Raw genomic sequence first — 27,729 nt, 5'->3', positions numbered from 1 at the left:
CCATCGACGTGTGCCCCGGCCCCATCCGGCCCATCAAGCAGATCTCCGACTACTTCCCCCGCTCCCCGCGGGGCCTGCCCCCGGACGCCGGGCCCCGCGCCGCTGCGCCCCCGGACGCCCCCGCGCGCCCGGCCGCGGCCAGCGCGGGCCGCCGCAGCCCCTCCGACGGCGCCCGCGACGACGACGAGGATGTCGACCAGCTCTTCGGAGCCTACGGCGCCAGCCCGGGCCCCAGCCCCGGCCCCAGCCCGGCGCGGCCACCCGCCAAGCCGCCGGAGGACGAGCCAGACGCCGACGGCTACGAGTCCGACGACTGCAGTAAGTTTCCAACTCGCGACTTCTCGCCCCCTCCCCCGGCTCGGGCTCTCCCGCGCTGCCCCGACCTCGCTGGTCCCTTGGACCCCCGCGATCTCCCGTTTTCCCTCGGCATACACCCCACGCCGCGTCTCAGCCCCTCGCCTGCTGCATGCGCTCTCCGCGCGCCCTGCAGATCCAGCCCCGACACCTCCCCCGACCCCGACTGGAGAGGTGGGAAGTTTGGGGGCGCCCCCTGGGGGTGTCCCACTTCCGGGGCCCTGCTCCCCGGAGCCCGCGCCGCGCCCCCTCTCCGCCCACCTGCCGGGAGCTCCAGCGCGGGCGGCGGCTTTTGTTCCCGGGAAGGGCGGAGCTGCGCCCGGGGAGACACCAGTTGCTGCCGGCCGTGCGGTCGCTGCCCGCCCAGGAGCCCGCTGCGGGCCAGCCCCGCGGCCGAGGTCCAGGCTGGGGTGTCCGGGCAGGGGGGCCGGGGCTGGGGCCGGGCCGGCCTCGTGGGTGGGCCTGGCGGCCGGCAGAGCGCGGCGGCTTTGCTGGCGCGCGGGCCGAGGACCAGAGGACCGCGGGGCCGCTTGTCCTTTGGACAAACCTTGGCGGTTCCTCCTCCCGTGTCCCTGGACCCCGCCGCTGCCCTCGCCTGGGCCGCAGACCTTCGCCCACCTGTTACGCCCACTTCCCCCGGCCAGGAAGGGGCCCTGCAGCCCGCGCCGCCTCCTCCCCGGGCTGAGCCCCGAGCCCCAGGGAGTAGGCGAGCGCCGGGGTCCCCGAGGCCGAGGCCCGGCGGGCGGGCGCTCCTGGAGCCTGGCCCGTCTCTGAGGGTGCCGGCTCCGCCCAACCCGGGACTGGAGGGGAAACCGAGGCTGAAGAGGTCGCCACCAGTGCGGAATGGGTTTGCGCGGGATGGGGGTGGGGATGGAGGGAGCCCTGCTGGCAAGGCCCCCGACCCAGCTGTAGCTCCAGCCGCATCACTCTCAGACCTGGAAAGCCAGCGTCAAACGCCGGCCCTGCCCAAGATGTGGACCTTTAGGGGGACGGGTCGCTCGCGGGCTTCGCCAAGGCCCGCCTGGCCCCATCCCCCGCGCAGCGCAGCGAGAGTGGCTGCGCCGAGCTTGGGTGCTCACAGGGGCCTGGAGCCGGGGGTCTGGAGTTTCCCGAGCATAATATGTGCTTCTGGAAGCTGACGGGGGGTACCAGTGCCACCGCGGGTGAGGGAGGGGCCGGCAGACCTCTCATCGCCCTACCTAGGGAGGCCCCGGGAGGAGTACCCAGGAGGAGGCCCTTCAGAGCTGGGCCTGTGTGGGGAAACTGCCTGCTGTGCACTTTCCCGGGCCTGGACCACAGCCCTGCGGCCAGAGCCTGGCGTATTGAGGCCCTGCCAGGGGCAGGGCGTGGGGAGTAGTCCTCTGTCTGCACTTCCCTGCCAGCTTGGGGAAATTGGGTGGCAGAGTTGATTGCCCTCAGGGCTGTGCCCGGATCTTCCCCACCCCCAGCTCCTGGCCCCTGGGCAAAGCACATCCCCTCACTTGCACACCTCCAGGCAGGTGGTCACTGGGACCCAAGTCACCCCTTTGGACGCCCTGAATCCAAAGCCACCTCCAGAAGAAGGGGTAGGGAACTCTTCCCTTTCCAGCATCTTTCTTGCTTCCCCGAGGGAGTGAGAAGGTGGGCAGGGCAGAGCTCTGAGTGTCAGGCAACCCTCCTGTTGGCACCAAGGGTCCTCTGGATGACATACGGCAGAGAGGCGAGAAATCTGGTCATTTTTTTTGGCTATCTCTGAACCCCCAGTCAAGGAGGGGACCAGAAATTCCAGACTCAGGCCAGCTGCTCTGTCTCCATTCCATCGACTCAGCAGTCCTCCACTGAGCACTGTCCTAGAGCAGAGAGTGGGTGATGGGGATAAGGGCTGGGTCTCTGGACCCAGGGATCTCCTGGGTCCTAGCAGGGGACACACGTGCTTGGGTCAGCAGTAGCAGGCAGCCCTGGACACAGCTTTGCCAGCCTGAACTGTGGGCTGGCCACACCCGGATGACCAGGGCGCTCTGCAGAACCGAGCTAAGCAGGCCGTGTGACTGAGCCAGGGCCAGCCTGGGCCCCCTCACCCCCTTCAGGGGGTGGCCCACCCTGGGCTTGGGTCCTATTAGCGACCAAGCAAACACCCCGGGCATGGGAGCACAGAAATCTTGGCTCCTGCCGGTGGGGGACCAGGTTCTGGGGTGGAACTGGTCTCCACCCGGCACCCTAGGCTGCGCCCCCCTCTCAGCTCTGACAGCCAGATCCCTAGAATAAGCCTAAATGATTCAAGCCAGATGGTTCATTACGGCTTTAGCCAGGGTTATGCTATTTGCTGCCCTAATTATTGGATTATCTCTGTTCTAACAAAAAGAAATTAGGGCGGTTGCTCTGTTGTCCAAGGCCGAGAGTGAAGTGCTGTTTATTTATTCGGCGTTTTTTTCCTTCTCTTTAAAGCTCATCTTTTATTAAGTCACCTCAAGGCACAAGCACAAAGTTAACATGTTCCGAACTGATCTAATAGAGGGGCGGTGATGGGGAGTATACGCAGCGAAGGCTGGAGTCAGAAGGGCCCCCCGGTGCACTCCCCTCCAAGTGTCCGCAGCGCGGCCTGGCTAAGCCAGACCCCGCTGCTGCTGCTCTCCAGGCGGCCCCGTGCCCCACCCTCTGCAGGGGCCACTCCCTGCCTGAGATGCTCCCCCGCCTGCTCTCCACCTGTGGAAACCCAGGCCATTCTTCAAAGCTGGAATGACCAGAGGTTTTGGGTTGCAGGTGACAGAAAGCTCAAAGCGCCTCAAACAGGGAGGGCAGCTGAGGTTGTGTGGCCCCGGGGCGGGTTGGTGCTGCCCCTCGTCAGCAACATCAGTGGTGAGGGTTCTGGGTGGCTTCTCACTTGGCCATGCTCTTTTCCTCTTAGGCTGACCTCCCTCAGGGTCCAAGGTGGCTGCTGCAGGTCCAGGTGTCACATGTAAGATCCTAAATTTGATAAGGATCAGTTTCCTCTCCCATGTCTCAGTTTAAGTGTGAGGAAACTCTCCCAGAAGTCCCCAGGAGACCTGTCCTTCTGTCTCATTGGCCAGAACTGCACCACATGCCCATGGGTACACCTGCCTCTGAGTGATTCACCCTGGGCTGACTCGGGACTGAGGCCCATGGAGGCCTGGAGAAGGATGGAGCGGAGGATTTGCTGCTGGCCTGCCTCAAAGGCCCTCAGCTGGGAGCGTTTCCCGGTCCCCCTGGCTGTGAGTCCCTGTCCTGAGCCCGGTCGTGTTCTGCTCAGACCATACTTTTATGCACTCCACATTACGTGACCAGCTATGTGTGAGGTGCTGTGTTAGGCACAGAGATTCAAGAATGCCTGAGACACAATCTCTGACATCAGGGAGTTCATGGAAACCAAGACACGCAGGTGGCCCAGCAGTGAGGACGGGGAGGCAGGACCCCAAATAGGAAGTGGTGGCTTGCACAGCATTCACCTGCAGAGAGAGCTGTGCTCTGAGGCTGGGAGGGGGGAGGAAGCAGGCTGGCAGAGAGGAAGGAGGAAGGGAGGTGCTCCTGGCAGAGGGACTGCTCTGTGCCCAGGTAGAGAGATGGAGGAAATACAGCCCAGAGGAGTCACAACAATGGAGTCAAGTGGCTGGAGCAAGGGGAAGAGACTGATGGTGAGGACGAAGTGGTCGTATCACAGAGGACCTTGAATGCCACACCAAGGAGGTTCACCTGAGTCCAGGAGGCAGTGGAGAAGCATTGAACAACTTGAAGCAGGGGAATGAATAGATGTGTAGAAATCCTAGCCCTCTGCCTCTGAGCTCCTGGGAAGCAGGGATGTGTGGCTCATTCCTCTCTGTACCCCCTTCAGTGCCTGGCTCAGTGCCTCAGTTTCCCCAACTATAAAATGCTTTCAAGTTGGGCTTGATCATTTTCTGTGATTCTTGCCGTAGTCTTTTTAAAACTATTTGAGAGGCTGACATTTTTCTTCAAAAAAGAAAAGCGGGGCAGATTTCCTATTCTCAAGGGAGTATGGGTGAGGAAGGTCGGGCGGAGGCCAAGGTCAGAATGATGCTGTCAGTCTCCATGCGCCGAGCAGAGGATGCTGAGCCTTAGAGGAACTGACAGGGGCTTGAGCTTGATTTTCTCTGAATTAGCCCCATTAAGGCTCTATAATTATCGACAAGCGGGTGACAACTCTCAAAGGCCCATTAGTGACCAACCCTCATTATTCTTCCAAGGATGTAAACTTCGGCCAGGACATGTGGTTTGAGTGGCGGGAGGGCTGGCCCCTGTGGCTCACACAGACCGGCACCTTCACCTGCCCTTGGTGCCCCCTCACCCACACCACAAGCCCAGGGTGCGTGTCCAACTCCAAGGCCCCCCAGAGCAGTGGCCAAGTCTTCCCCACTCCCCAGGAACAACTCGTGCTCGTCTCTCTTTTGTTTCTCTGTTGCATCCTCCTAAGATTTCAGCTAAACAAAGTGGCAGACAAAAAATGTTTGGAAGCCACTAAGCTTTAAGGCACAAACTATCAGGACAGAAGTGAAGAGGCCTGGATTCTCTGTCCAGCTCTGCTGTGCCACCCTGGCCAGATCACCTCCCCTCTCTGAGCCTCACTTCTCTGCATGGGAAATGAAGACTTTGGCCTGTCACTTCCTGAGGAGAGCTCCACTACAAGTCTCTAAAAACAGTGCCCGAGCTTCTATCCATAAACTATAATTTCTTACAAAACTTCCATTGGAGTTCAAAAAAATTGATCCATGCCATCTTGGGGCGGTACGAGGCGTGCTGTTCCTTCCTGGGAAGTGATAGCGAGTGTCGTGTCACGAGCTGCGTGGGGCCCTGAAACAGGGCTGTCTGCAGAGCCGGGAGGAGCGACTCTTCTCTCCTCCTGGAGTTGAGTTTCTCAGTGGGGAGCAGGGGCCCCTCCGTCTCGCCGGCTTGTCCCTCTCTGGGCTCGAGAAACGGGCCGAGATGTCGGGGTGTGTGTTTTAGCAGGGGGCGTCACACCGAGTCCTGGCTCCTGAGAGCAGCTGCAGAGCGAGCTGGTTTGAACGGCTCGGCCATGGGGATTGAACACCTGCTCTTTGCGGGTGTTGCGGGCACGGCTGAGGCGTGGTCCCTGCCCTCGGTGGCTAATGTCTAGAGGAAACGGGCCACGGGCAGGCCGGAACCAAACAGCAGACTGATTTACTGTCACCAACAGCTTTGGGGGCTATTGTTACAAAAGCATAGACCTGGAGAGTCTTGGGCCTGTGGCTGTGTTAGTGTTACAGGTGTGGGGAGATGGACCCACTTACAGCACCCTCACCTGCCCACCCACGTAGACAGGAGCGAGGACGCAGGCAGCCAAAGGCCAGATATAGTTAGCCCTAAAGCTCACGTCCTCACTCACGAAAAATACCCACGTTCCACTCAAGGCCTATTGACTCTTAGTTTGAATGCACTTCCAACAAGTATTCTCACCTGGTTTCATAGAAGAAACTAGCTATGGAACGGGAGGGACGGCTGTTTGTGCTGCCGGGGTGAGTGCTGTAACGGGAGCATCAAGCTGATGGCAAAGGAGGAGGCAGAAAAGTGAAGAAAACCTCAAAAAGCGTGGCCGCCTGGGATCACCTGGTGGGGGAACCGTCTCACGCCCCCTTCGCGTCTGGGCCGTGACCATGACATACAGAACAGTGATCGTGGCCACAGCAGTGGCTCGGGTTATTCAGACGAGCGTAGGTGACCGTTTGTATGTTCTGTTCACGAAGGCGGGGAGGGGTGATCCAGTTTGGAGCGAGTTCGTTCCAGAAGGCGTCTCAGAGGAGCAAGTACAGTTGTCGGGAAAATCGCCTAAATGGATCTGCTCCTTCTATAATTATCTGCTGAGTGCGTTCTGTCCCCCGGGCGCCGTGTTAAAGCTCTACGCTGTGAGGTCGATACTTTTGCGTCTCCATTTTGCAGATGAGGAAACTGAGGCACGGCGAGGCTAGATAAGCTGTCTAAGGTCACCCAGCAAGGAAGTGCAGAGCTAGGATTTGAACCCAGGGTCGACGTCAGAGGGCAGGTCTCCCACCTGCCACTGTGCCCCCCAAGCAAGGACAGAAACACTGAGCCATGTGCCTTACCCTGTGTTAGGAGCTGGGGACCAAGACAGACGCAAGTGGGCGCCATACCCTCAGAAGAAAGGGCCCCTCCACGCACGCGGCCTGACTGTGCCCGTTTCTCTGCAGACCTGGAACTTTGCTGAGCCTGGGGCCTGCAGCAGTGCAGGCCCGCGGGCCGTCTGGCCTCTGTGGCGTTTACTCCTCTGCCGTTGTAGTGTGAAAGCAGCCAGGGACAAGGACTAAACAGATGGGCGTGGCCGGACTTGGCCAGGGGGCCACAGTTTGATCTAGACCCAGGTTCAATGCCCCTGCCCTCCCCCCAGCATCACTCCAGCCACACAGCCCCCCATGCTCAGGTCATCCTGTGGTTGGAATGCCCCCTGCCTCAGCTCCACTGCGCACTGGCCAACTCCTGCTCATCCTTCACGGCTCAGGTGAAGTGTCACCTCCTCCAGGAAGCCTTCCCTGATGACCTCAGTTCACATTGAGGCCAGGCATCCCCCTTGGATCCCTCCTTCATCGCTCCTGGCCCACCAGACTCTGTGGTGGCAAATTCTTTTCATCTGCTCCTCCCATTAAGCTGTGCTTTCCTTGGGGCGGGAACCCTGCCTTACTAATATCTCCATCCCTAGAGTCTGACGTATTGTAAACACGTGGTAAAGAATGAATGAATGAATGAGATGCAGGTTCACTAGCCTAGCAGCCTGTGAGCAGGTTCTAGTCTTCTGAAGACATCCTGCAACATGCACCTTGATGTCCAGACACTGCCCCCGAGGTCTGTCCCCCACACAACCCCCGCCTTCGTGCAGGGAGCCACAGCTGCTGTGGGAGTGCCCCTGAGGGTCGCAGCTGCACCCAGTTCTTGCTGCGCCCTCTGCCCGGCCCTTGGGAATTGCCCACTGCCTTTGAGAGGCTCAGGATAGCAGCACGAGGACCCAGCTGGCTCCCCACAGCCTGCCCAGGCCCCCAGAGACCAGAGAGACCTGGGAACCACAGCCCCGGGGGTTGCCTGGGGGGCCGGTGAAGGGATCAGCCAATCAGCCCAGCCAGGGCCTGCAGCCGCACAAAGCCCTGTCTCCTCTGCCTTCTCCCGTAATCTTTGTGACGTTTAACAGGTAAGGGAAACTGAGGCATGGCGCCCAAAGGGGCAGTTGCACAAGCAGGGCAGGAGGACAGGAACTGCTTTAGCTGAGTATCCGGTACACGTGGACGCCACGCTGGGCCAGCACAGGCCAAGCAGCTCCGCGCAGGGCCTAGGGGGCTGGGCTGTGGGGCCGACAAGCTGGGGCTGACTCTTGAGCTGCCACTCATGGTGACTGGGGATGGCCGAGCCCCAGCTCCTCACCTGGAAAGCGAGGAGAACACTGCCCATTTCCCGGGGCTGGAGGGCCTGGCCTGCGGGAGGTACTCCGTGGGTGGCAGTCGCTGTGGGGACTGCAGCAGCTGCCCAGGCCAGGCTCGTGCGGCTGCACAGGGGTGGGCCCCCTCGTGGCAGTGGGTGACCTGAGCCCTCCTCTGTCCGCAGCCGCCCTGGGCACGCTGGACTTCAGCCTGCTCTACGACCAGGAGAACAACGCCCTGCACTGCACCATCAGCAAGGCCAAGGTAGGCCCGGCCACGGCCCAGGGCCGTCCCTGAGGAGGCGCTGAGGCTGGGGGAGGCCAGCCAGCTGCCGTCTCCTGTCCAGGCCCCGGGGCAGCCGTTCCACGCGGGCAGCAGGGCACGGAGGGAGTTCCCACCTCCAGCATCCCTGCTGCCCGGAAAGGCCCTGCACAGGGGTGTCTGTGGAGAGAATGAGAGGACGGAGGCCTGGCAGGGCTTTCCGGGGACAGAGGCCCCCAGAGCCAGGGAGGGGAGGGAGGTGACAGGCCTGCCCTGCAGGCTGAGAGGGAGGGTCGGGTTCAGATGCCCCCCGGCCCCCCGGGGAATGGGCAGCACTGGACGCTGGTGCCACAAGAGAGGCCGACGCGACTCCAGGCAGGGGAGTGACCTGCTGCCCTGTCAAGGCCTGAGCTGGCTCTCTGGGCGGGGGCACGGGTGTCTGTTAACCCCGCTGTGGCCCTACCCCGCGGGCTGGCACTTGTCAGCGCTGGGTTCTCAGCCTTGCTGTTCCCTTTGTCCCCCACCACATCGCTCCCTCTGGGAGGAAGGTGCCAAGCTTGATGTTCTCCCACAAGGTAAGGGCGGAGGTGCAGCCCAGTAGAGCCTCTCAGCAGAACTGTGGAAGTGCCTGGGCCGGCTCGGAGCGAGGACTTCCCGCAGAGCCGCCCGGGCCCCCCACTCCCCAGCCCCCAACCTGTGAGCTTCTCGGTCCCCCCGCCTCCCTGCCCTTGGCTCTGCCACCCAGAGGGACAGGCTGCCAGTACTGCCCAGCTGTGCCCCACCGGCCCGGGCCACCACACCCAGATGCTGTGGGCAGGCGTGAGTAGTGTCCACCTTGGGCTTCTAGAGGCCCACGCCCTCCATCCCCGCTTCCCCACCCCTGCCCTCTCCTCTGGGAGCTGCTCGGGCTGTGATGCAGGGCCCGCCCAGCCTGGCCTTGCAGGGGCTCCACACCTGCCCCTAGGTCCAGAGCTGAGTACCTGGTGACCTCCAGCTGTGCCAAGGTGGAGGGCAGGCCTCAGAGCCCGAGCAGACCCTTCCGCTCTCCCTCTACCCGGCCTTGTAGAGGTTGTCCAGGCTTGGGGACTGGGAATGGGCACTGGCTGCCGGGCCACTCTGGCCAGAGCCATCCCTTCTCCTCCCCATCCCAGACACCAGGGCCCCTCCTGTGCCATGTGCCCCGACTTCACTGCCCAGGCTCCAGCGGGGCTGTGCGGGCGTACGAGAGTGTGTGCATGTGTGTGCAGGCACAGGTCTCTGTGGGCACTGTGTTTGCACACATACATATGTGTGTGTCCACTTAGAGGTGTGTTGCTCAAAGCATTGGAGCAAGGCATGGGAGGACCCCAAGCCATGGCAGCTCCCCCATTCTCCAGTTCATTCTCTGCTTAGATCCTGTTCTGCAGGGGCGAGGGTGGTGCAGGAAGGGGAGGGGCTGGGCCCTGGGCTGGGTTGTGGGGAGGAGCCCCAGGGGGTGGGGGGGCTGAGGCAGGGATGACAGGCAGAGCCCCTCGGGGGGGTCCTTGGAAGGAGGCCAAATGCCCAGGCTCTGGACCCTGGCTTGGCCACCCTCCTTGGGTCAGCAAAGCAGCCTCAGTTTGCTCATCAGTAAAGTAGCGTTCGTCGTCCCCACTGTGTGATGGCTGTGAGCTGAAATGAGGAAGTGCTCAGTACCTAAAGCTGTCCTCGAGGACTGCCTGGTGGCAGGCGCCCACTTCCACCCCCCGAACATGGACACATGGACACTCATTTCCACAGAGGAGCTGGGAAAACTGACAGCACTGCCAGTCCTGGGCACTACGTGGGAGAGGCTGGGATGAGGGACCTGCGTCTGGCAGGGCTGCCTCACTGTGTGAGTGCTCACGGGGCCTGAGAGCAGCGAGCTTCGTCCCAGAGCTGGCCCCACGGAGCAAGGCAGAGTTAGAACCCCAGCCGCTTCCACACAGCTCAGATGCCCCACCCCAGCCCTCAGCCTCTTCTCTGGCATCTTCCAGGGGGCCTGGTGTGTAGGAGACGGGGAGCCAAGGCCCCGCCAGCCAGGCCCTGGGTCAGCATCACCTCCTCACCTGTCACTCCAGCCTGGGAGGTGGGAACTGTTAACCCCTTTACGGATGCTAAAGCTGAGGCTCACCGCCTCGCCCAGCTAATGCGTGCAGCTGAGGGCTGAACCTGGGCCGGCCTGACTCTAAACCCGGGTGCCCTTTCCCTGAAGCAGAGCAGTGGGTGGTTGGCAGCCCCCCCTCGAATCTCAACCCCTACCTGGGAGCTCCTCCCAATCGGGGTGGGGGCCCTGGGAGAAGAGGCTCCGCTCTTGGAGGGGGTCCTGGTCACGAGCAGACAGTTTGCACTTCGTCTTTGAGTGAAGTCATGGTGTTGCCACTTCTGCCCCCCATGCCACAGCGGCCCCCTCCATGCCCAGGCACCATCCCAGGAGGAAAAATGCAGTTTTCGGAAACGAACAGGCGTGAGGGCGGCTAAGCCCGTCTGCTTACAGCTCCATTTGTTCCCTGGCTGTGCACACTTGAGCGATTGCTCAAAGTGAGTGACGGATGCCATCTTGTGGAGGGTCCCTCCATGGCTAGCTGGCTGTGTGGCCTCCAGAGAGAAATTGAGAACATTTTCCCATGGCCACCAAGGGCTGTGGGGGGATGAGTGGACAGAGGGTCACGTGGACTAAGGGTCAGTGAGGGAGGTCGCCATGTTTGGGGAGTGGGGGGAGGGGTAGCAGGAAGAAGGAAGGGCCTGATCAAAGCAGGATGATGAGGACCTCAGTCAGGGGAAGGTGACTTATCTGGCCTCTGTGATAAGGAGAACAGGAAGAGAAAGGCTGGTCTCACAAAGGGGCCTCGGGACACCCGCCCTGGGCCAGGACATTTGTAGGGATGAGCTGCACTGCCATGAGGCCCTCCTTACACCCCATTCTGGGAGGGTGGGGCCAGGTGGCATCTGGGAAGAGGGTCATGAAAGGACCCAGCCAGGAGGCCCAGGGGGCAAGGGCTGTCTGCTGACCCTGGCACCTGGAGGCCCTGGCTACTCTGTGTCCCTGAGCCCCAATTCACACCCTTTGCTGTTCTCCTCTGCTCAGGGCCTGAAGCCGATGGACCACAACGGGCTGGCGGACCCATATGTCAAGCTGCACCTGCTGCCAGGAGCCAGTAAGGTGAGGGAGTCTGCCCCAGGCCTCCTACCAGCTCTGCCCACTCGCCATGACTAAGGCCCAAGCTGGTCTTAGGGCACTCAGAGAGGCCCATCGCTCCCACACCCCTCAGAGCCCAAGCAAGCTGATGGGACCTCAGCCATTCACCTCCACCCAGAGTACCCAGTCAGCCCCACACCCTCCAGACCTCAAGTCAGCACTGCCCGCCTACTGAGTCGGGGAAACCCTCCAGAGAATTTCCAGGCCGGCGTTTTATAAGAAGCAGTTCCAGCTGGAGGTTAATATTATGTGCAAAAAAGGGTTCTGTGGTCAGATAACACTGGGAAACATTGTTAAACAGGTTTCTTTACTGCAGGGCTTATCAGAGCCTTTAATGTGTCGATTGGCAGCTCTGTGATGCCCCACAAGGGGGACGGAGTAGGCAGCGTCTGCCCAATTCTCTTGACCAGAGAACTGTTGTTTCCATGCCAGATGACCCCGTAGGCAGACCAAGCATGTGGTGCATCTAGGAAAGGAGAGAAAAAAAATTTTTTAGAAAAAAGTTGCTATTAAGCAAAAGCATCAAGGTGACCCTCGGCACTGGAAGATAAAACTTCATCAGACTTCCTTACCTGTGTCTTGCAGTTCAGCATTGTTTTATTTTAATTTCGTAGGAGGCAGGGTCCCATCATCTTTTCTGGGGTGAGTCCTGCCCTGGCACCCACAGACGTCTCAAGGGGCAGGTTGTGCAGACCCCAGGCTGGGGGGGCTTCACTGGAGACCAGCAGCTTTGCTTGCACGTGTTGACCGGGAGAGGCAGGGCACGAGGGACACAGGACACGGAACGTGAGCGGCAGAGCCCGGCGGCGGGGGTTCTCGTCCAGCCTCTTCCTCAGAAGCCGAGAGCTGGGCAGCTCCTTCCTGGCCCTCAGGTGGCCTGACGGGGAGGGAGAGTCAGTAACGGGAGGGCTGCCCTGGCCACTGCTCGGGTCTCTTCCTGGCCGGTTGGACAGTCCTACCCCCGAGCTGAGTAGCCGCAGGCTGCTGGGGCCTGAGCTGACTCTGAGGCCCAAACCCTCAGGACGAGAGTGTAGGGCTGGGGCTCCCCGCCGGTCCAGGAGGGCCCCCCAGAGGGGGCGATCCCTTCTCTCTAGGAAGGCAGGGCAGCAGGAGAAACAGCGGTGGCCCGCCACCCACAGCTGGTGAAGTGGGCTCCCCACTGCAGGCCTGGACCACCTCAGGCTGCAGGTGGGACCCTCAGGGCTGTGAGGGCCGAGGGCAATGTGACCGGAGGAATGTCCCAACTCGGGAGCTCAGTGACCCTGCGTCCCTAGACTCATGGGACCTGGAGTCGGCAGTACCAGAGGCTGAGTCGAAGGGACCCGCACAGATCCCTGCATAGGGTAGCCTTTTACAGAGAACCATCTCCTGATAAAGGCGGCTCCTGAATCAACTCTGAGCGAGAGGCATTATTATGCCTTTTTTATAGTGGGGACCTGACCCTCACAGAGGCCAAGTCACCCAGGGCTCCACAGGGCTTACGGTGGAAGCTGTGGATTCGAACCCAGGGCTGTCTGACCTCCAAGCCTGGGCCCAGTGTGGCACACGTCAAAGGGAGTCAGACACGGGGCTCAGAGTCTGATAGGGCAAGACGGGTAAGGGTGATAAGAACAGAGACCCCTGGAAGCACCGAGGGGGAGTGAGGCAACATGGCAGCTTGGACAGGCAGCTCCACACGCATTCCCTAGGAGAAGTGCCCAGGCGGAGGGGACGGCCTGGGCAAAGGCAAGGAGGTGAGAGAGAGAGTGCAGACTTCCCGGCAGCCCCGCCCCCACCACCTCCTGCAGGAGACACACACACACACACACACACACACACACACACACACACACTCACACTCTAGAGGCCTGCATGGCTTACTTTCCTGGGGCTGCAGTAACAAATTACCACCAACTCCGTGGCTTAACAACAACACAGATTTCTTGTCTTGCAGCTCTGCAGGTTAGAAGTCGGCACAGGGCCCACTGGCTAAGACAAGTGTCACAGGGCTGCCGTCCATTCCAGAGGCTCTAGGGAGAAGCCATTTCCCATCCCTTTCCAGCTTCTAGAGGCTGCCCGCATTCCTTAGCTTGAGGCCCCTCCTCCACCTTCAGAGCCAGCGTGGCATCTCTCTCTGACCCTCTTCCCTCCACCTCTCCCTCTGACTCTCCTCTCCTGCCTCCGTCTTCCGCTTTTAAGAACACTGATTCCATTGGGCCCCCACACATCATCTAGATGACCTCCCTATTTCGAAGTCAGCTGATTAACAACCTCAGGTCTATCTGCAACCTTAATTCCTCTTTGCCATGGACAGTTAACATAGTCACAGGTTCCAGGGGACTAGGCTGTGGCTGTCTCTGGGGGCCGTTATTCTGCCCACCGCCCTCCTTGATGCTCATGGGATCATTTTTGCTATCGCCAGGCAAATAAGCTCAGAACGAAAACTCTCCGAAACACTCTGAACCCCACGTGGAATGAGACCCTCACTTACTACGGGATCACGGACGAAGACATGATCCGGAAGACCCTGCGGTGGGTGAGGGCCCCTGGCCGCGGGCTCTGCCAGCCCCCCGCCCACACAGCCTTATCCACAGGGGCTGGCCCGGGATGTGCACACACACACACACACACACACCCAGCGCATGCAAATGCCCACTGACTCTGGAAACAAATTGAGAGCACCCAGGGCGTCTGAAGAGCTGGCCATGCCCTTTGCCCCACAGGATCTCCGTGTGTGATGAGGACAAATTCCGCCACAACGAGTTCATCGGGGAGACGCGAGTGCCGCTGAAGAAGCTGAAACCCAATCACACCAAAACATTCAGCATCTGCCTGGAGAAGCAGCTGCCGGTGAGTGGGCCCCGGCTGGGAGCTCGGGGCCAGCCGCGTTTATTGAGCACCTGCGATGTACCTGGCATGGTTGCAGGTGCTGGGGAGACAGACAGAAATCCCTGTCGTGATGGAGCTTGGGCAGGGGACAGGCCAAAAACGAGATAAATCACCCCAACGGATTTTATGTCAGGCAGTGATCAGGCCAGGAAGGAAAGCAGGAGAGGGGTCCATGGTTTAGATGGGTGCTCAGGGAAGGACTCCTGGGCCATCGGGGAATATTCCAGGCAGAGAGAACAGCAGGTGCGAAGCCCTGTTTGGGAAAGTGCCAAGGCCATTGGAGGCACAGGCAAGAGGCCAACTGAGTGGGGCCAAGAGCAAGGGGAGGGGGTCCTAGGAGTTGAGAGCAGAGGTTGGGGTGGGGAACTGGGAGGACTCGGGCCTTCACACTGAGTGAAATGGAGCATGGGAAGGGGCTGGGGCGCCTGACTACATTTAACAGGCTCGCTGGGCTCAGAGTGGGAAGGAGGGAGGGGATGAGCAAGACCCAGGCCTGGGGGGGCAGCAGCGCAGGGGGTGAAGTGCAGGATCCTGGAGGGTGAGGGCCAGATGTGGCGCTCCCAGGTGTGGGGACAGCACCTGGAAGGATGAAGGGTCGTTAACTGTGATGTGGAGGACTGTGGGAGGAGTGACTGGGGATGCTCGGGGCTCAACCAGAATATGTGAGGCGTGAGGTGCCAGTGAGACACCCAGAGGAGACGGAAAATAATTCTTTCCTAGAAATTGCAATTGTTTGAAAATGATGTCAAAACCAATTCTGCCCCCTGGCCGTCTGCAGCAGCTGAGTCCTCCCAGAGTCTCGGTCCATTTGTCTTGGCCCTCCCTCCCTCCCGCCCCTCCCCTCCCCCAGAGGCATCGCCCTCACCCGGTTCAGAAGGGCTGGGAGCAGTTGGCCGGGAGGCCCCAGGTCCTGAGAAACTTTGACCCTCTGGCAGCCGAGTGTTGAGGGCACAATCCCTTTCTCAGATATTTTTCCCAGAGCCCAGCAGCCATCCCATGGGCCCACCTCCTGTGGGGCTGGGACGGATGCTCAGCACAGCCTGGCCTGAGTCAAGCCCTGGGAGCAAGTGGATCTGAGGCCAGAGCTCCTTGCCCCAGTCCCAGCTCTGTCTTTTTGCATACCTTTATCAAACTGTATTCCCTTGTCATGTGCCCTCCCACTCGCAGACATTTACACGATGGATATAACCTTTTTCATTGTATTATTAGTCACAGACACCAGGTAACCCGGTTTTTCCACATGATCCATGTCACTTATGAAAGGCAACATCAACTCCTTCTCTAGTTGTGTTCCTCAGTTGTGACCCCTGGCATAAACAACTGGGGGGGGTGAGCATGCGTGTGTATGTGTGTGAGTGTGAATCGCACGTGAGAGCCTCGTGTATGTGTGTGTGTGTCTACGTGTGAAAGAGTGTGCGTGTGGGCACGTGTTCAGGTGTGTGGAATGCATGTGTTCATGCACGTGGATGCGTGAGCGTGTGCGTGCCTGTGCACGGGGCGTGATCAGGGCCTTGCTGAGCCTCACTTGCCAGGAGCTCATTGGTCTGGATTTGGAGACGCATGGCGACCACAGGGGTGCAGTTTGAGCTAACTGCTCTGGCAGTAAAGACACGTTTTGATGGTATATTGTAGATTTTACATAGTTTGTGAACATTAGTCGTGAGTACTGAACGATGCCCAGTCCAATGGTCTTCATGTGAAATGACCCAAAGTGTAATATCCAACCCCCAAAACATGGCTGGAAACAACCCTGCTCATTTGTATTGTTCAATTTTCACACATCACACCAGCTAGCTCAAGAGCCGTGGTTTCGTGAGGCTGTCACACGGAAGCCCTAGGCCCTAGTTAAATCTCACACACCTAGTCTGGTCCATCAATAGTGGCTGACTGAGTGCTGTGGTGAGAAAGATGCTGAGGCTGCATCTGAGCTCAGGGTGGGTGCTGTGATCAATTAGCCATGTCTGCTCTGGCATGGGAGTTGGGGAAGGTGGCCCTTCCTTACCTCACACAAGCCCCATCTCCAGAGAGGTGTAGGTGTGGCCCCTGCCTACCAGAGGCCATGGGTGGCCGTCACTTTAGTGCCAGGCAGAGGACAGTTGTGGGCAAAGGGACATGGCTGGGACTTCGTGTGAGAGGAGCCTGGCAGAGAGACCTAAGGAGGGGCCCTTGGGGGTCACAGGACTCCAGCTGGGTGTGTCTGGGTGGATGGAAGGTAAAGGAGAGGGGTCTGGATGAGCAACAGCCAGAAGATGGAAACAGGTGGTCTCAGGAGGGACAGGAATGGAGAAACATCGGGCTGTCTGGGGTGGGGAGTCCAGGCGGTGAGGCCTCGAGTTGCGGTCTGACCCCAGAGGCGGGTGCTGGGCAGATGCTGGGGCACAGGAGGGCGGCCCCTGGCTGCCCCAGCTCCCCCTGGGTTGGGAATGTATTGAAGCTCTCTTGTGGGTTCTCCCCAAGGGGACCACCCCCTGCCCCCTGAGAGGCTCCAGGCAGCACCTTCAGGGGCATTGGGGCCGGGGGACCCCCCCCAACCCATCAGCCTCCTTTTGGCCTGGGCCCGTGGACAGCCTTGGTGGCCCATGGCTGAGGGAGGAGGTGGGAGCAGGAGAGGACAGCGAGTGACCGCCTGCCCCGCAGGTGGACAAGACGGAGGACAAGTCCCTGGAGGAGCGGGGCCGCATCCTCATCTCCCTCAAGTACAGCTCGCAGAAGCAGGGCCTGCTGGTCGGCATTGTGCGCTGCGCACACCTGGCCGCCATGGACGCCAACGGCTACTCGGACCCCTACGTGAAAACGTGAGTGTGCAGCCCAGGCCAGCGCCTCCTCCCCCATCACCTCAGGGGGCAGGTGGTCCGTGTGACAAGACTGGTGGCTCGGTGGGGCGAGGACTCGGGGACCCCCTGAAGCGCCGTGGACGCTCTGCCCACAGGGACGTGTTCTCTTCTGTGCCCCTTCGGCAACGCTGTGGGTTAAGCCTGGGGGCCCCATTTCACAGATGAGGAAACTGAAGCCCGCAGAACTTGAGTGACTTCTCAGGCTGCACAGATGGAGAGTTGTTATCTCCTGATGCCCTATTCAGGCCGTTCCGTGAGCACATGGGAGGGGCCGTGAGCAGGTGGCAGCAGGGGCAGGAGAGGGACGAAGCCTGTGTCACAGTGACCCCCATAGTGCTGCGGGCCCCCCACAAACAAAAGATGGCTATTAGTCTGTGTTCCCCGGCGAGACTCTCTCGAAGGGCGGGACTTGGGGAGGAATTTGGCTCAGCAAAAAGATGTTCCTGCTCAGGCAGAGGGACAGAGGTGTTAAGAAACAGAAGCAGGGATGGACCTGGCTTGCAGGGACAGAGAGCAGGCCCAGGTGACAAAGGCCGTGGGGATGTCTTGACACCACAGAGAGGCCAGTGCTGCTGCGTGGCACAACTCTGGGGCCACCAGTCCTGAGAGCCCCTGTCATTTTTCTGTCACTTTTTAAATCAGGAGACAAAAATGGTGTAGCCGCTTTGGAAGAGGGTCTGGCAGTTCCTCAAAAGGTTAAACATGGAATTACCATGTGACCCAGCAACCCCACTCCTGGGGATATGCCCAAGAGAACTGAAAACAACATCCACACGAAAACTTGTGCACGAATGTGCACAGCAGCACTATTCCAAACAAACAAAAGGTGGAAACCACCCAGATGTCCCTCACCTGATGAGTGGAGAAATGAAACGTGCACACCCACACAATGGAATATTATGCAGCCTTAAAAAGGAGCGAGTGCTGATTCATGTTACAATGTGGATGAAACTTGAAAACATTATGCTAAGTGAAAGAAGCCAGGCACAAAAGGCCACACATCGTATGATTCCTTTTATATGAAATGTCCAGAACAGGCAAATCTATAGAGACAGAAAGTAGATTAGTGATGACCAGGGGCTGGGGAGAGGTTGGGAGGAAGCGCCAAGCGACTGCTAATGGGCACTGGATTTCTTTCTGCGTGATAAAAATGTTCCACAATTGATTGTGGTGATGGTTGCGCAACTCCATGAATATATTGAAAACCATCGAATTGTATACTTTAAAAGGGTGCATTGTACAGCATGTGAATTGTCTCTCAGTAAAGCTGTTATTTTTTAAAAACCCAGTGCCACCAGGCTCCAGGAGCAATGCCCAGGCGTAATGGGAAGCTGACCAGCATCACGGGGGAGGGCAGGGTCCCTGCAAATGGTGCAGGGACTGCTAGTTTTCCATATAAAAAGCGATGAGCTGGGTCCCAACTCAGCCTTTACCAAAATAGTGATTTGCAGTGGATTGGCGACCACCATGAGAAGCACTGTAACCATTCAGGGGACTCCTGATGACCTTGAGGGAAAGTTGGCAATATGCAGTAGGCTAGGTAAGCGTCTGCGCCCTATGGCCGCCTCATTCCCCTTCCAGGTTTGTGGCCTAGAAGCCCACGCACGGTGGAAAGCTGTTTATTGCAGCACTGCTTGTCCTGGCGATAAACTGGAAATAGCCAAGCGTTCTTCAGGAGCGGAATGATTAATAAAATGTGGCGTATGCATATAATGGAGTACTATGCAGTTAAAATGAATAAATTAGGACTAGATGAATTAACACGGACAGCTATGCCAAACACGCTGAGCCCAAAAGTGAACTGCAGCACGGAGCCCACAGAGCGAGGCTGTGCCTGTACGTTTCTACAGGCGGCTCCCAGGAGCCATGGTCTCCGCGGAGGGAGGAGGGGAAGGGACTGGAGAGGGGAGCAAGGTGCCTCCACCTGTACCTGTGATGCTACTTTTCTTCCTGAGGGAAGTAGAATCTGAAGCCAAAATGGTGGGAAAAGTTTAAATCAGGCTCGGTGCCCGCCTGCCAGGTTGACGGGGATTCCAGGGTCCCCTGCTGAGTTATCCAGAAAGCAGGGTCTCACCTGGTACAGGGGGTCCAGCCAACTCCCATGGCCAAACAGAGGCAGCCCTGGCAGGGCCCGTCCACCGCACCTGGGGCTCCTCTGCCACAGGTGTGGGAGCTGCTGGGCCCACTGCAGCCATGGCCCACCCCCCAGCCACGGGCCAAGTCAGCGTGGCCTTCGAAAGATGGGCAGACAAGTGGGTGGCTCCCCGTATCAGAGCCACGATCCTCTGAGGGCCCCACCGCGGCCTGGAAACCCCCATGTCTGATTAAAATCCCCTGAATGAGACGTGGGGTCTGCTGTCCAGGGCTCCCCATCTCTGAAAGGCCCCTTCACGGACCGTGGGCCTCTTTCTTGCTAAAAGCAGGGGAAACAAAGGCACAGGTTAGATTCTGAGCAGGGTGCCCCCGAGGCTGTGTCATTGGCAGGGGACCTGTGACCCCAAGAAGAGAGCCGGCTGGGGAAGTGCTAGGTGACAGATGCTGAGGGGCAAAGCTAGATGGGCTAAGGCCTTTTGGTGCCTCATTTTTTTTTTTAAAGATTTTATTTTTTTCCTTTTTCTCCCCAAAGCCCCCCTGTACATGGTTGTATATTCTTCATTGTGGGTTCTTCTAGTTGTGGCATGTGGGACACTGCCTCAGCGTGGTTTGATGAGCAGTGCCATGTCCACGCCCAGGATTTGAACCAACGAAACACTGGGCCGCCTGCAGCAGAGCGCGCGAACTTAACCACTCGGCCACGGGGCCAGCCCCTGGTGCCTCATTTTTTATAAACCTCACCCCAGGGGACACCTGCCTCAGTTTCCCCAGGCTGAAAGTTGACCCCAGATCCACCTCTTCAGGGTATGATGGAAAAAACTAGGGGTCACTGTGAGAGTGATAATGATCACTAATGTACACTGAGTAACTGCTCTGTGCCAGGGGCTGGGCCTCAGTGGACCCTCCCAAGAGCCTCTGCAGTCACATCTATCACTGTCTCCATTTTACACCCGGGGGGACTGAGGAAATGAAGCACTTGCTGTGCCACCTGGGCATCTCCTTCCTTCTCTGGCCCTCTGGTCTCTGCGAGGGGCCTTAGGTGAGCAGCAGTCGCTGTGCAGAAGGGACGAGGGGTGGCGATGCTGGGGGCGAGGAGTGGGTCCTGACAGGGAGGGAGGGGGCAGGCCTCAGGGGCTTTGCCAGCGTGGCTCTCTGCCTACACAGGTCGCACTCCAGAGGAGCTTCAGCTGGAGTGGTGAGGTGAGGCGGGAAGGGTGCTCCTGGCAGAGGAGACAGCAGGACAGAGGACCATCTGAGGGAACTGTCTCTGGCTGGAGGCCCTGAGGCTGGTGGCCACCATGAGGGCCCGGTGGCCGGGTGAGGGGTCACTGGATGGACCAGCCGTGCGGCGCTGAGGGTGTGGGGATCCTGGAACAACCTTCCTTCCAGAGGCTTCCAAAGGCCGGGTGGGAGATGCTCCCCTGTTCCTCCTCCTCACGCCCAGAGCAAAGGACAGGTCGCAGAAAACAAAATACCAATAAATAGCAAAATGGCCAGCAAGCGTATGGAAGCTTGTAAGGAACTGAAGACATTCACCATCTCTGGGTGGGGCTTAAGGGAACCCCCAGCGTGTTTTACAGGTCAGGTTGATTGAGTATAATTTACATACAGTAAGTTTCTCCCCCTTTGAAGTTTGACTGAAGATCCGATCTTGTTACCACCACCGCAGTCAAGACAGCGAACATTTCACCCTAGAAAGCTCCCCCACCCCAGGTAACCACTCACTTGTTTTCTGTCCCAATAGTTTGCCTTTTCCAGACTTTCTTAAAAAGCAACCATACAGTGTGTCACCTTTTGAATTTGGCTGCTTTCGTGGTATCACACGCGGTGGGGCATCCACGTGGCTGCGAGAGCCAGCAGCTTAGTCTTTCTTTCTGTTGAGCATGGTGCACCAGACAGAGCAGCCACACGTGTGACCAGTTCCCTTCGGGTTGAAGAGCACGTGGGTTGTGTCCAGTTTTCGGTGACTGTGCAAAGCTGCTGAAGACCGGGTTTCTGTGTCGACCTGTGTCTTCATTTCTCCCTCCAACCCCCAACTTTTGTCAATACGTAATTTCTAGTGTTTCTGTAAAGAACTAGTATTATTTATGTAATGAAAGTCACAATTGAAAAAATAATAAATGCAAAGTAAAGGAACAATGAGATACCACTTTCTACCTTTCAAACCAGCAAGGGTTTTTAAGGTGATGCTACTCCACTCTGTTGAGGGCAGTGTGTCAACCACACAGCCTTTCCAGAGGGCCGTTTTGGCAAAAGGAAGCAAGCAGCTTGACACGTGCAGGCCTTTGGGTGGGTAATTTCACTTCTAGGAATTCTTTCATTCATCCAACAGATGTTTATGGAGCTACCCAGTGCCAGGCACTGAGCTGGGTGCCAGGAAGCTGGTGGTGGGTGAGACAGAAGCGGTCCTTGCCCCCAGAGACCCTCAGCAAGGGCAGGGCAGTTGTCACTCAAGTGTCTATGCAGGGACAGGGTGAGAAGTTCTGCAAAGGAGAGGTTCTAAACCTCCTGTCCTGGCTTCTGAGCACCAGCCCTGTGCTGAGCAGCTGTGTGACCTTGGACAAGTCCCTCTACCTCTCTGAGCCTCCCATGAAGATAGCTGTTCTGCATTCAAAGTCTAAGGCACCTATGGAGGGAGCTGGCTCGCAAGCCAGGCTTCCTTCTTGCAGAAGCATCGCTGTTACTGCCCTGGAGGCCTTTTTCCTCCCTCAACGCTCCAGTGATGGAGCGGCAATGGTTGCACAACCCTGGGAATATACTAAAAACGCTGCATTGTACACTTTAGAAAGATGAACTTTATAGTATGTGGATTATATCTCAATAAATCTCCCATTAAAAAGAAGAAAATTTCCAACAAGGGACCACCTCTGCTAAAAATGTTTTTCTGGTGGGAAATGTGAGCTTTGTGAAAGTCAGACTTCCAGAAACAAGGAAAATCCTCTTTCCTAGAGGGATGGAGGGGCTCTGTGTTAGCTCCAGAAATGGGCATGTGAGCAGAAGTCCAGGTGAAAAAGGAACCACTTGCTTCTCCCTCTGCCGCTGGCCGCCCACCTCCGCCACACAAAGTGGTGCTGGGGAATCCGACGACCAGGACGAACGGGGCCCGGGGACGTCTCTCCCGGGACAAAAAGCTCTTCCAGGCCCCGCTGGCTGCCTCTGACCCACAGCTTCTCCCCGACCCTCTGCCTGTCCCTTGGTTATAATTCCAGGTACCTGAAGCCCGATGTGGACAAGAAATCCAAACACAAGACGGCAGTGAAGAAGAAGACCCTGAACCCAGAGTTCAACGAGGTGCGAGGGGCTGGGGGGCTGCAGGGAAGCCATGCACTCTCCCCTGGGGCACGGGGCCCTGCAGGGACTGGGTTTCCAAAGGCCACTGTGGGAGCTGGAGAGCTGGAAGAGAGGGTGGGTGGGGGCCGACAGGAGAGCCCCCAGCCGTGGAGGGCAAGGGGAGGGGCAAGGCCAGGCTGAACCAGGCCAAGGTGGTACAGATGGAGGGGAGGGGGCCTGGAAAGCTCCTCAGAGGATCGAATTGACGGGGTTGTGGCCATGGTGGATGTGGATGTGGAAGTAGGGGACCCAGCAGCAGGAGGAGGAGGCCCCAGGGAGATGGGAGAAGCTCTGGGTGGGATGTGGGGACTGAGATGCCCCGGGGAGATGGGTAGGTCAGGTGCAGAGGGATACCCAGGTCCTCAGCCCAGCGAGAGGGGTGCGGCTGGAGAGGAGCGAGAGGAGGGAGAGGAGCAGAGGGACCTCCGGCAGGGCACAGGCGGAGGAGGCTGAGGAGATGCTTCTGGAGAGTGAGGGGGATACTGGATGCAGGAGCATCCCAGAAGCGGGTAGGAGAGATGGTTCTACCAGAAGGGAGTGGTCAGCAGAGCCAGACCCAGGAGAGGTCAGTCATGCCAAGACTGCCAGGTGTGCACAGATTTGGCAATAAGGAAGCTCTTGAGAGAGCGGCTTCGGTGACAAAGGGCAGATGGGTTGGAGGGAAGGGGAGCCCGAGGACCCGGCTGGGCTCTCAGGCAGAAGATGGGTGAGAACCCACCATCATCCGCCACCTGCACTGCCCGCCCTCCCATTCAGCCCTCCCTCACTCCCTCGGTTCACACCCTCACCACACCTCAGAGCCCTCCTGGCCACCAGCCCAGTTCCAGGCATTGGCCCTGACTCTCCTCTTCTGGCCACCAGGAGTTCTGTTACGAGATTAAGCACGGGGACCTGGCCAAGAAGACCCTGGAGGTCACCGTTTGGGATTACGACATTGGAAAATCGAATGATTTCATTGGTAAGAGGAGGTGATGAGAGAGCCACATGCCCGTCCTGGGTTCAGCAAAGGGCAGTGGCCCTGACTGAGGCCACAGACCCTCCTTCCAGGCCTCTGGGGAAAGCTGGGGCCATAGACCACCTCTCCCCAGACATGAGGGGGCCTCAGACACTATCCAGCCTGACCCCATATGACAGAGGAAGAGAGGCCCAGAGAAGGAAAGAGGCCTGGGAGGGTCACACAGCAGTCCCTGGTGGAGCTGGGCTGAGACGTAACAATGGTCAGTGCCTCTGGCTGGACTCAGCCTTTATGACCCCGAATTCCTGGTGGGCTTGGTGGCCGTGCACACTGGAGCCGCCCTGGCCCTTTCTTCCCCTTTTTTGCCCCCATCCTTCATCCTCTAACACATGCCCCTGCACTCTGCCCCCAGCACAGCTCTAGTCCTGGGTGATGGAAGGGCAGGATCCTGGGCCCCAGTGAGGGGGGGGGGCCAAGAGTGTGGCGCAGGGGTGAGACCACTGTTTACTCTCAGAGCCCGGGGGGCAGGGTGGAGAATCTGGCCTTGGAACTCGAATCTTGGAGAGGGTGTCGGGGGGCCCTGGTCCCAGAGGGACAGGCCTGTGGATGACCCTGGGAGTCAGGAGATCACTGGGTCCCCGCTGCCCCCTCGGCTCCCCTTCTGCAGGTGGCGTGGTCCTGGGCATCAACGCCAAGGGTGAGCGCCTGAAGCACTGGTTTGACTGCCTGAAGAACAAGGACAAGCGGATCGAGCGCTGGCACACGCTCACCAACGAACTCCCGGGGGCCGTGCTCAGCGACTGACCCGCCCTCACCTGCTGCCGCGCCCGCCCTGCCCTCAGCTGGCCCAGCGCGGGCCGGGCCCTGGGCTTCCTCAGCTGCCAGCGAGGGCCTTGGCCCCCATGTCAGGGGAGATCCAGGATGCCTGCTCGGACACAGAGCCACTGTAGCCCCCGCCTGGAGGCCACGGAGGGCCCAGCCACTCGGAAGGACAGTGAGGGCAGAGAGCTGGGCCTGCTCTCAGCCCCGGGTTCCCGAGAGGGCCGGAGATGGGAGGAGAGGACCCCGGCCTCAGCACCCACCTGGGGAAGGGGAAGGGGCCGTCCGGGGATCGAGGACCCTACTAGCGGTCAGCAGGAAGTCACAGGGGACCCCAGGCTGAGAGAACAGGAGTGTAGGGGCATCCTGGCAGACAGTGAGAACTCCTGAGAGGGACACTGGGGAGGGGGCATAGCGGGGAGGAGATTGTGGACAGAGGCAGGACAGGACTCTGGAGCAGTTTTATTCCCAGAAGGAGGTTCTGACTGCATCCCTTCATCTCTGGCGTTACTGGGCAGGTGGCAGAAAGGCGACACGAGAGCCAGGAGTCTGGGGATGTTCCTAGAGGCCCCAAGAACGTGGGCAATTGGCAGGTGCTGCACTCGATGATTCCACGAGCCCCTGGGAATGAAGAAGACCCAGGGCCTGCCCTCAGGGAGTTCCCATCTAGTCAGGATGCTGGAAACAGCCCATCACACTGGGAGTGAGGAGTGCCAAGGCCAGGCTGGCCCACTGCAAGTGCTGTGGATTCTGCCAACTCTGCTGGGCGGGCAGGGAGGGCTTTCCAGAGGAGGCGATGCTTCAGAAGACCTTGAAGGACCAGTGGAGTTTCCAGGCAGACAAAGGAGAAGGGCAGTGCAGGCAGAGGGAGTGTCCACAAGGCCTGGAGGGAGAGAGTGGTGATTGGGCCAGGGGTGCTGTGCAGGACCCAGGGTCTCTGGGGGGCAGGCTTCCTCAGGACAGGAGTGGGGCCCAGCAGGGACAGCAAGCAGCCCCGCTCCCATCTCACCCCTGGCTGCCAGGCCAGCCTGGACTCCTCGCTGTGGGGGAAGTGGCGGGAGCACGGTGGTGAAACTGACGTTGGTGCAGGGTCAAGTTCAGGCCTCACCCGCAGTCCTCCCACCTTCTGTCTTTCTCCTCCGGAGGAACCCAGAGGCTGGCTCCTGCCTCTTGTTGTTCCCAGCTTAAGCATCAGGCCAGCTCAAGAAGAGAGAAGGGTCCCTTTCTTTTGCATGAAAAGGAGCAAAGAGTCCTCCTTGTCCTCACCCTCCTCTTCCCTTCCCCTGCCCAGGCCTGGGCCCTTCTGGGGTCAGGGCTGGGTAGTGGGGGGCCCCAGGTGGCTGCCCAGGCATCTGGCCCTGCCGTGGCCACTGACGTCCCTCTCAGGAGTGCTGGGTGGCAGTGCAGGGCCTCGTTTCTGGGAAGCCTGTGGGGCCAGCTCCGCCCTCCAGGGACTGAGAGAGACCCTGCCTGGTGGGCCTGTCTGTACCCTGAGGCAGGGTCCCCAGGGAGGGGTTGACGGCATCGAAATCTTGGGGCCCAGGTCTGAAGCTGCAAACTTCTCCTGCCCTCTGAGGGGCCTTCAGGAATGCTGGATGGAGAAATGCAGAACCACAGAATTTCTGTATTCAACCCATCCCTGCACTGATGGGAAACTGAGGCCAGAGAGGGAAAGTGACTTGCCAAAGGCCTGCCAGCCCTGCCACAGCTGGGGTGGCCCAGGCCCAGGGCCCCCGGCCCCCTCCAGCCCAGAGCTCTGGACACCACACTTCGGGGGAAGTAGGGTGCTGGACGCACACGAGAGCCTGCTAGCTGCCCACCTGGGGCTCGCCCCTGCCCGCTGCCCACCCACACCAACGCTCGGAGCAGGGGGCACAGGGGTCGAACCCTCTGCTGCAGACACAAAGCACATCACCATCTGAGGCCTGGGGTGATGATTCGAATCCCACCAAGTGCCATCAGCCCTTTCCCAGTTTGCAGGGAAAACAGGACCCTGGCCCCCACACAGGACCTGGCAAGCTCTGCCGGTCGTGGAGCCTTGGCTCTCCGTCTTTAAGAAGGCTTTGCGTGTGTTGAAGGTTTTATGTGCACCATCTTAATGAATCTTCACAACTCTCCAGAATGGGTTGAACTGTCACCCCCATTTGACAGATGAGGAAACTGAGATTCAGAGAGGCTGAGTATGGTAGTGTAGCAGCATCACACAGCGGGAAGGGGCGGACCGGGACTCAAGCTCAGGTCCTCTGATTGCCACACTGTCTGGTGTCTGGGGGACCGTACTCCCCAGGCCCCTCCCTCCCGGGCTGGAGGGCGCAGCAGAGGTACTCAAGGAAAGACTCGTCAAGCGCTGGTGCGTGATGGAGGTGTGGGGCCATGTCACTGTCTTGCTGTCTCGTCCTCTAGATGGCTTTGAAATCATTTGTGCCACTTAGGGCTTCCCCCAAGGTCCCCACAGCCCAGGCCAGAACTCAGCTGTCCCTCAGCCTGTGGGCCTGGCCCTGCTCCTCAAGGGGGCTGAGGCAAGGACTCCTCTTTTCTCCACGCAGCTGGAATGGGGGAAGCTCTGGGGGGCTAAGAGGGGAGATGGTCCGTTTTTGAGGGGCCTCGTGTCTGGGTGAGCTCAGGGAGCTTCTTAGCGTTGCCTTTTGGAAGGCCTCGTTCAGAGAGGAGCCTCACAGCCTCCTGTGAAGACATGGAAATGCCGAATGGCAAAGCTGGAGGGGGCTGTGAGTCTCATCTAGTACGATTTCCTTAGTAGACACATGGGGAAACTGAGGCCCAACGAGTGGAAGGGGCTTATCCAGGGCCCAGCTGGGACAAGAACCCAGGACTCCTGGCACCCATTCCAGGGCCCTCTACTGCTGCAGGCTGTGCAAGTGTAGACTTGGTTTTGAAAGATGGTCCCAGCTCACCACAGTGACAGGCTGGGAGATGGGGGTTCTGGACAGCAGGACCAAGTGAAGGATGGGGGTGCGTGGGCAGGAGGCCCCCCCCAGGGAGTGATGGAACCTTCCCCAGGCCCCTGGCACTGTTCTGGACCCCTTGCAGATTGTACCTCTGTTAAAGCAAAAGCTCTTTAAGAAGCTGCAGTATCAGCTCTGCCTTCGGCCCCAAACTGGCATCTTTCTTCTGGTCCATCAGCCCCACAAAGACGGGAAATTTGACGCAAAAAAAAAAAAAAAAAAAAAAATCTCATTCCAAAGTCAGGTGCCAGTAACCAAGGGGTCCCACTTGGCTGCGTCCACCTCCACCCGCATCTCCCTCCCTGGTCTCCGCCCCGCCCCCGTCCCCACGAGCCAATCCCCGACGGGCCCGTCTTCCAACCCTGAAGCGGTAACCTCCTGACCTCTAGTGGCGAGAGTGAGGAACTGCACCTCCCCGGCCCGCGCATGACCTGCCCTTTGTTCCTTCTCCAACCGAGAGAACCTGCCGTTGCATGGACTCTGGCTGTCGTCGGCGCAGACGCTCGTGCACTGCTTCACACCGTTTTGCTACCATGTGACGGCTGCAGAACCTGTCCTTAAACTGCAGCCCCACACACAATTTTTGTACTTTCGTCTGACCTACCCGAAGGTGTCCTTTTTAAGTCTTATTTGTTAATATTTATAATGACATATAATCCAAAGTAAA

General features: G+C 59.1%; 1 protein-coding gene across 1 annotated transcript; it reads left to right on the top strand.

The window, feature by feature from the left end:
* Positions 1 to 2: 2 nt before the first annotated feature.
* Positions 3 to 27,729, top strand: DOC2B (double C2 domain beta; the record flags this gene model as incomplete). The annotated part of the gene is made up of 9 exons (XM_046676293.1): positions 3 to 318; positions 7,927 to 8,006; positions 11,089 to 11,163; positions 13,601 to 13,710; positions 13,902 to 14,028; positions 16,705 to 16,862; positions 22,205 to 22,286; positions 23,187 to 23,283; positions 23,948 to 27,729. Coding segments are annotated over 9 exons (1,182 nt in total), but the record flags the coding sequence as incomplete, so codon positions are not given.

The sequence above is a fragment of the Equus quagga genome, chromosome 11 (assembly GCF_021613505.1).
Source record: "Equus quagga isolate Etosha38 chromosome 11, UCLA_HA_Equagga_1.0, whole genome shotgun sequence".
Lineage (NCBI taxonomy): Eukaryota > Metazoa > Chordata > Mammalia > Perissodactyla > Equidae > Equus > Equus quagga.
This window is presented reverse-complemented; position numbering and strand designations above follow the sequence as displayed.